A 9094-nucleotide genomic window follows, 5' to 3' on the forward strand; every position below is an offset into this window, starting at 1 on the left:
GGCCGTTCGCCGTCCCTGTGCCGCGGCACATGCCCCGTCCGCGCCTCAGCCCAGCCTGCGTGCCCGCCCTGGGTGGAGCGGTCGTCTTTGTCAGGGGACCTGCTCTCCTTTCTCCTTCGAGCAGAAGAGGAGCGAGTGAGGAATAAAACCGAGCTCGAGTTCATGTGGGAGAAGTTCGGGTGCGGGAGAGTCTGGTAGGATTCCCGTTTATGCCTATTTTTGATGGATTTTAGACAATCGTTTGAAAAAACAACCTGCATCCATTACCTTTCTTTGCACAAACTGCTTTGGATGTCCTCCATAAGTAGCGGGATGACCCGCTTAAAATACATCCGTGTCTTTGTAGATATAATGCAATGCTTTTATTTTTTATTTTCCATATTTTTGCTTGTATATGTATATAAAATTTGCCAGCAGAAATTTAGGTGAAGTACTATGAATTTTTACTACTATATTATTTTGTTGATTTGCTGGATAATCCATGATAACTCTTAATTTGTATTAAAACAGGGAGTGAGGGGGCGGAACACCCAAAGAGATGTTCTGGTTTTTGAAATCTGCTTCTATGTGATATAATTTCTATATAGACCTCGTTCATATTTGTAATATGCACCTAATTACCTAGTGATTTCAAGTCTCAAGGTAGACACGGTCAGGCCTGGAACGCTTTGATGGAAGCTCTGTGAGGAAAACCTAACGTCTGAGGAAGAAGGACACTGATTACTGCTCGTTCTGTCATTCAGATGAAATACAAACCTGTCGTTGTGACTGGTTTGGGTCACTGCTTTTACATCCTCAAACACTGGATGAAAAAGACAGAATTTTGATTGATTTCCAATGCTGTTAATTACTGGCCATGCTTAAAGCTTTGTCTGCAATTTAAGTTGGATAAATAAATTTTCCTTTTTTTTTCCAATCCTGAACTATTTCTGGTAGTAATCCTCTTGGCATTGGTAAATGAATTCCATTTTCACATCACAAGTAACCACAGCTTGCTAACAAACTGTCTTCTTTGGGTTTGGTTAGTGTAACCTTAATGTTTGGGTTAAGTCTTACACCAAAACTTCTTCTTTGCATTTTCTTATGCCCCAAAAAATATTTCACAGACTGAAAATGCTCACACGTGCTGCCAACCTAAATAAGCTTCTTTGCAGCTGGGTGGAATGTGGGTGTATGTTTAGGTGTGTGCAAACCAAACAATACATATATGCATATTTATAAACATATGTGCACTTCTTCACTTGTGTTTTTTTTTTCTCAATATATCCTTCAAGCACATCCCTTATAATCTTTAAGAGAAGAATGCTACGTAATATTTCAAAATAAAAATGAAGAGTTGAGAGATGCCTTTGTTATTTTAAAGAGGTAAAGGTTTGGGTGAGAGGGCAAGTGCTTAGGACACTGATCTGTTCTAAGGCAAGCTGTCAACTGAGCCATGCCAGGAGAAGATATTTAGGATAAAGTATTTCCTTACTGCACATGTCCTGGAGCCTGGGCACCTGTAAGAGTGGGAGAAGCCTTCCATTCTTTGTTTCTTAGAATTTACTGTGCAGCTGTCCTCATGTGCCTACACATTCCCAAATCAATCCTGTTTACTGTGAGAGCTATACACGGTAAATTACTTCCATTTCGGCACAGATTCCTACATGCTACATTATATCCTGGGCACTTGTCCTGGAAGGATCTCTTAGCCTCAAAATGGAAATTGTTGGCCTTGCAAGAGTCCTTTCTCATATTCCACAGAGATAGTGGGCTGCCAGAAGGTGAAAAAGAGGTGAATATAAATATATGGTGGTGTTCTGCTGCAACTTCTCAGTATTTTAGGTTCTCTGACATCTCCCTAGTACTTTCTGTTCACCTAATTGAAAACGGGCTTTAGTATACTGAGGCAAGCAGGCTAAGCATATAAGAGCTTGAAAAGAATCTTCAAGAACTCTTTTCTTCTGTGCAGTAAGTGCATTAAACTGCTTTCACCAGACCTTGAGTTCTTTTATGCATCCAAGATCATAATCCTGGCTTTTTCATGGAAAGGGCAGAAGTACAGTGTGTAGAAAAAAAGTAGTTAGGAATGTGTATGGGGGAAGGAAGGGCTAATAAGCTATATTCTTCTCTGAGCAGGACCTACATTTCCATTCTTAAATGTACAGAGACTGGGGATCTCAGATACTACCACACTAAAATAATAGCAGTAAACAATAGTGTGGCATGAAAGTGGTATTTCAAGGTGTGCTGTGGCCTCATCCATGAAGGATGAGCTTTTATCCTCGTACGTGAAGTCATATTGGGAAATGTTTTAAATATTTACTGGTACCAGTTGATCCCTGCCAGTCTGTGCAGCTAAATATTTAGCACCTGGAATGCAGCAGTCCCAGTATCATTGTTTAACTTTTTGGACTTAGTCTCCAGAGATCTTGAAAATCCTTTTTTTTTTTCCTAATTAAAAGGATTTTCTACCCACAAACATGTAGTGATTTTTGGTCTAAGATTCTCACACCTTCTCCAAGCTAGAAATATGATTTACATGCACCAGCGAAAGGCAGAATCAGCCTTTTCTGATCACACAGAGTCTCTGACCCTGGGTTTGCAGGGTTATAAGCTAGTGGACCTTATGACTTGCCAGTGAGACTGCTTTTCATCCCGTTCCTTGGTGAAACAGACTAAGACAGGTTGAAGCATCGATATTTAGCCCCAAGAATTTAATTTCAGCAGCTGTCCAAAGCAACTCAATGGTTTGGAATGATACAGTAAGTATGTAAGTAAAATAAATTAGTGGATAGAATCCATTTCCTTACAGGGCTCTTTTATTTTACATGTTTTGAGAGCTGTTCCTTGGAGTGAAGTTGCCAGTGTTCAGTATCTCTTTGTTAGGATATCCATTTCCTGACATTTTGCTTATTTTTTAAAATTAATTTTTATTTAAGGAACTTCTGAAGTAGATATTCTCTTTTGTCTATTAGACCTAGACATTATCATGATTGGTATGTGATACTTTCAGGTTTGTTTACATGCACTTAGTTTTTTCTGTGGGATTATAGGTGTCTAAGAATTCCTGTCACCAGCAAATGGGGTGACTAAGTTTCCACAGAGAGTAATAAATAAATTGATATAGTGTGATGGGAGAAATTCTGGATCAGGGAACCTCACGCTCAGCCACCCCCTCAGCTCTCTTCCTTCTTCCATGTATTTCTTTCTTGAAAAATAAACAAGCTGTTCTGCAAGGTGTAGAACCACTAAAGTCTGGTTTCCTGTGGGTTTTTTCTTTTTGTCCCCTAAATCCTGTCTGCTGCAAAAACTCCATCTCTCCCACGTCCTCCTGACACCAGCATTTGGTGACTACCCAGGAACCCTGGAGGTCCCAGCTGTCCAGTCAGTACATGGCTAGTGATGACCCAGTTGAGCAGTGACAGAAGAACAAACAGTTTGTTGCCTCTTTTTCAGTAGGGGCACAGCTTAGCTACTGCTACTGACTTAATGTACTTAACTCAACCTCAGACTATTATTCCTATTCACTTTGTTTCAGTTTTACTATTCTAGGATTTGTTCTGCTGCCTCCTATAATTTGTTTTGATGGGTTTTGACATATTTTATGGCTTACTTGAGAAAGCTCCGGTTCTTACCTCAGACTTGGGTTCTCATTTTGATATTAGCTTGCCTGTTAGCTTTCTTTGTAAGTGTAAATACTTACATTCACTGAAAGAGGTGAGAATACTAAGTATTGAGACATTGGGAGGTAAGGAATTACAGGGTTGGTACAAAGAGAGTGCTAGGGCAGTTAAGGAATAAAATGTTGAAGATAGGAAATCTCATGCTGATATCTGTTGCATCTTCAAGCAATGTCATGAGGGAAGTAGTAGAAACAATGGGCAAAATACTAGAAAATACCTTTTGGGAGAGTCCTAGACTGTTATGAAAAAAAACAAAACAAAACAAAACAAAACAAAACAACAAACCTTATTATATATGTTCCATCTCTGAGTTTTGTCATTGAAACCAGAAGAAATGTAAGCTAAGACAGCATCGCTCTCCCTTTTTCTACTTAATTATTCAGAAGCTTCTGCCCAAAAATGTACTTTATAAAAACGTAATTTTCCTTGTTAAATCAAGGAGACACTGCTTTATTCTTTTTTTTTTTTTTTTTTTTTTTTTTTTTTTTTTTTTTTTTTTTTGTTGCTAAGAATTCCCTGGGATCAGCCACCCTTTTCCTCTTGACTGTGTAAGTCCTAGGCCTGAGAAGAGAGGCGGTCATCAGTGTGGTGTGAGCACACAGCAGTGGCCGTAGCCAGGAGGCCAGAAGTCCTTCCAGCCTGGTCGCTGCCCTCTGCAAGGGAGCAGCAAAGAGTGTGTGACCTGCAGAGTCAGCAGTAAAGGATGAAGGACCTATGCCTTCAGGGTGCTTAGATTCCATAATTCATTCATGTCTTCTTGCAACCCTCACCTCTTCTCAGTATGGTCATACTGCTCAGGCTCCTGATGCCTACAGAATGTCAGTCAAGGAGGGAGAACCAAATCAACAGACCTCCTTAAAAAGAGAACTTCTTGCTACTGTGTCTCATACAGCTTTCAAATATTGTAGAGAGAGGGGGGAAATTAGTCCTACACCATCAGGAAGGGCAGAAGAGGGCCTTTTGCCTACCAAAGGAAAGCCAAACCTGCTTCAAGGTGGCTTTAGACTTAAACCTGAAGCTATCAAGGTTTGAATTTCAGAACTTGTTCCACTGTTCAGGGCTTTGAAAACTTACTAGTTGTAACAAAGTGCAATGAATAGGAAAACAAGTTATTAAACACAAATTACTAAGTAAATTAAATACTGAGTATTTTGTATCAAGACAAACTGTAACAAAGACAAGAAGCTTCTCATTAGGGTATGCTTCTGTAACTGTGTAGCCACTGAAGTGGCAATAGGAAACAACTTATAATTATGCTGTATCTTACAGGAATGTTTCATTATGTACTCTAGAACTACTCACAAACTGTTCTAGAAAAAGAAGTGTGTTAGAATCAGAAGCTATACTTGGGAGCTATTTGCTGAAACATAATGTCCTGATACTGTAACCAGTTCTAATTCGTGTTTGTTTTGTTGCTTTCAACATTGTTTTCATAGGATCTTTGGCTTCTTGGAGAAACAGTAGAAAATGCAAAACGAAATAATAAAGCCTGCTAAATACTTCTCAGAAGTGGAGAAGAGTGTGCTGCTTGCCTTAGTTGAAAAATACAAATACGTGCTTGAATGTAAAAAAAGTGATGCAAGAACTATTGCTCTGAAACAACGTACCTGGCAAGCACTAGCTCATGAGTATAATTCCCAGCCCAGCGTATCCCTGCGAGACTTCAAACAGTTAAAGAAATGCTGGGAAAATATCAAGGCACGGACAAAAAAGATAATGGCACATGAAAGGCGGGAGAAGGTAAAAAGAAGTATTAGCCCACTTATAAATACTCACAAAAGAGAAGATTGCCAGCATAGTGCCTGAGCAAATGTACTTTTTGCAGAGCCCACCAGAAGAAGATTCTGAATATCAGCCTGATGCTTCTAGTCAAGGTATAAATGTTACTGTAATGATGCAAGTAGTATTGTTTGGTATGTGATTTTGCCAGTGATTCTCTTTCAGCAGTCTAAGTCTCTCCACTTAGCTGTGACTGCTGGGTATAGACAAGTAATTTCAGAGCTATAATATTACTAGAGTCTGTGATTTCCCCAGGCCCCTAGGAGTTAAACGGGTGTTTTACTCCATTTTTTTTATCAGTTTTTGACATATCTGCTACTTTGTGGCAAGCATCACAGTAGCTGTCGTGATGGCTTTCCATAGAACAATCCCAAGGATATTTTGATCTTTTATAAAGTATTATTTTGCTGGGAAAGGTTGTCCGAGCATTTAAAAAAAAAAAAAAAAGCCACCAGCAGCAAATTGACACACAATTGTCTGCTGCAAGAGTTCCCTGTAGGTCTTTCCTCCTTTGTTTTCAAGGACTAAAAAGAGTACGTAGAGCCATATTTCACACTGCAGCCCTGGAGAATGGCCTTTCTGAAAAAGTTCAGCACTACATTCTTCTTTGTTTGGCAAGCATACACAGCATACACAGAAGGAATAATCCAAAACCAGAAGGGAGGGTGGCTACAGTGGTTTCTTGCAACCTTTATTAAGCCAGGATCCTTGTTCAAAAGACAAAAGTAACTACATTGTTAGATGAGATTTGTACAGTGTATCTTTCATAATTGTGTTCATCATAAGTAGTCATCTGGATTTGTAAAGGAATGTATTTTGAGACGTTTACTTGTAGTGGTAACTATTTTATTCCATGAGTAGGTTCTTTGATTTCAGATGAATTGGTAGAACCTTCTCACACTTAGAATAATGTAATTTTTTTTTCCCAAAAATATGCACCACTGCATTTATGAGACGTACAGTAGCAATAAGAGGAATTAGTAATATTCTTCCTAGTATTCTTTCAGTCTCTTGGTATTCCTGCATCTTTACCTGACACTTGGATCTTTCATAAAAATATTGCAAGGCACATACGGATTTGCCTTAAACAGCTGCATGAAGGTTCTGCTTCAGGCTCAGCCACTTAAATTTAGGTGTCCACTTATAAATGTGTATATTCCCTTTAGTATTCTAGCTCTCATTATAGCTGTGGAAGTCTATCAACAGAGCCCAAAGTGGTTCAGCTCATACCGTTATGACCTTAGTATTCTGCAACAGAACTGCATTGTGGAGTGGACTCTATGGTACAGAAGCACAAAGTTTAGATACATACACCCATAACAGCTATATTATCACAAGTTCATGTTTCTTGAGGGAGGAGAAGGGAATGCTGTAATACTTTTTTCCTTTTATGTTTTGCAGAGCCTTTTGTTGTCTCAAATAGAGAACTCTGTGATGAAGAGAAAGAGCTGGTACATTTTCCAGTATGTGAAGGTACCTCCCAACCTGAGCCTTCATGTTCTGATGTCAGAATAGCAGCAGATAAGAACTACAGAAGTAAAGCATCTCAGGAAAGTGCTCTGAAAAAGATGCATGAGGAAGAACATCATCAGCAAATGTCAATTTTGCAACTGCAGTTAATCCAAATGAATGAAGTTCATGTGGCAAAAATACAGCAAATAGAAAGAGAGTGTGAGATGGCTGAAGAAGAACACAGGATAAAAATGGAAGTGCTAAATAAAAAGAAAATGTATTGGGAGAGAAAACTGCAGACCATCACAAAAGAATGGCCAGTATCATCCTTTAACAGACCCTTTCCTAATTCACCTTAGGACGTAAAGGGGCAGAGAGTCAGTCTGATTGAGCACATTTATGAGTAACGAGCACTGGAAGGAGGGTTTTTAATGTGAATGTACTGTGGCAGGATATGTGCCTGGCTGATAGCAAACACACTTTGACTTAATGTTTAGGGAAACAGTGGTAGAGTCCACCAAGGGGAAAACTGTATTGTCCATTTGTAGGTAGTTCTGATTTGTTTAACTCTCAGACATGCAGTGTTCTAAAATGTGAACATAATTTCCCCTCTCAAAATACCCTAACATCCTTTTGAAATGTAAGGTTCTCCAGGTATTCCTACATTGGGTGTTCCTAAGAAAACTTAACAGCTTTAAACATCAGGTTATGGCGTTTATTTTGATTTCTGTCTCTTCCTATCTACCATTTCCTGAATGAAGGCAAGTAGATGGATTTGCTCTGTGCTGAGGAGACAAAAGATGATTGACTGGTGTTAGTTGGATTGTTATGCTGGAGCTTAGGAGGAAAACCTTCTCTCTAGTTAATATAGTTCGTAACTTATTCTTCATAGAAGATGTGAAATGAAGGAAGTATCAAAAGGACCACTGTAGTAACTGAGCCCTTTGCTTATGAAAGAACAGGAGCATTTTCCAGCTGGCTGGCTGATTGAGAGCATGGTTGTGGACTGGCCCTCCAGTTGCTTGAGCCTTGGACCCTTAAGAAGTTGGAAAGAAGCAGACTTCTTCCTCAAAAGCTGTTGTGCTTGTCCTTTCTTTTCCAGGCCTGTCTTGAGTTCGAGTGGTATACCAAAATAGGAAGGTCGCACACCGCTGCCAGTGCTGTGTGCTGTTCATCTGGAGTCAGTCTGAGGGGATGAGCTTTTTAACAACTCATAAAGCTCTTACAGTGGAGTGAGCCGGCCAGCCCACTGGCAGACTCTCCCTCTATCTCCATAGGCAATATTTGATGGCACAGCAGTTGGCTTGAGTATTTCAGCCTCTCCCTAGATAGAAAAAAAGTCTTAACCCTCACCCTCTTTTCCTTCACGCAGGGTGGGAAGCGGTTCAAGGGAATTGTTCCTGCCCTGGAGCACTGTTCTGTTTCATCCTGTCCTGTGCGTTACAGTGGTGTGTTTCTTGCCTTTGCTGTCGCTGAGGGGTGATAGACATGACTGATGTGAAAGCATTCACATGAAAGTCCCCACAGAGTTTGGGGGTCCAGAATAGTAGATGTTAGGAAAGCACAAATAAAGATAATCCTTCCTCAGGCAATCATTTAGTCTAGTGGGGCAAAGGTTAAGAAAATGTGAACTACAGAACTCCACAAAGATTCCCATGAATGTCTGATGTGTGAGAAGCTGTTTTACGGGAAGGTGTACAGCTGTCATTGAAAGCAATGAGAAGAATGAACAAACACATAAATTTTTATTGAAAAACCTGAGTATCTCATTATTCAATAAAGTATTTTCAGATCATGATTTGTGAGGGGCACGTTCATGCAGTGAGCAACATACTAAACTCAGAGTATGTTACAAGACATATGTTCCCAGTTATGCTCCCATCTCTTCCCTGGATGTTCTTGCTGATGGAGTGAGTTTCTTTTGGTTTTGTTTTGGGGGTCTTTTTTTTCGTGTTTCTTTTTCTTGAACTGCTTTCTCTGGTGGCTCATCTTTGCAAGCACTGCTATTACCAACTACAGTACTCACTGAGGTTCACGCTGTGGTACATGCTAATGCTAGCGATCGCAATGGGAATGATTTATTACAACTTATTTTATATGACAGAGGAAAAAAAATATTGCAGAGCTGCTGCAAGATCAAAAAAACAAGCCATGTATGAAATTTGAAGACAGATCTTTTTGACAGCAAATTCAGTTTT

At 39.7% G+C, this 9094-nt stretch overlaps 1 protein-coding gene across 1 annotated transcript; it reads left to right on the forward strand.

The window, feature by feature from the left end:
* The first annotated feature begins 39 nt into the window (after nt 1-39).
* MSANTD3 (Myb/SANT-like DNA-binding domain containing 3) lies at nt 40-7269 on the forward strand. The gene is given in 4 exon segments (XM_008944837.1): nt 40-194; nt 5102-5440; nt 5442-5539; nt 6846-7269. Coding segments are annotated over 3 exon segments (816 nt in total). The 5' UTR covers nt 40-194; nt 5102-5132; the 3' UTR covers nt 7256-7269.
* Nucleotides 7270-9094: the final 1825 nt, after the last annotated feature.

The sequence above is a fragment of the Merops nubicus genome, unplaced genomic scaffold, assembly GCF_000691845.1.
Source record: "Merops nubicus isolate BGI_N331 unplaced genomic scaffold, ASM69184v1 scaffold14997, whole genome shotgun sequence".
Taxonomy (NCBI): Eukaryota; Metazoa; Chordata; class Aves; order Coraciiformes; family Meropidae; genus Merops; species Merops nubicus.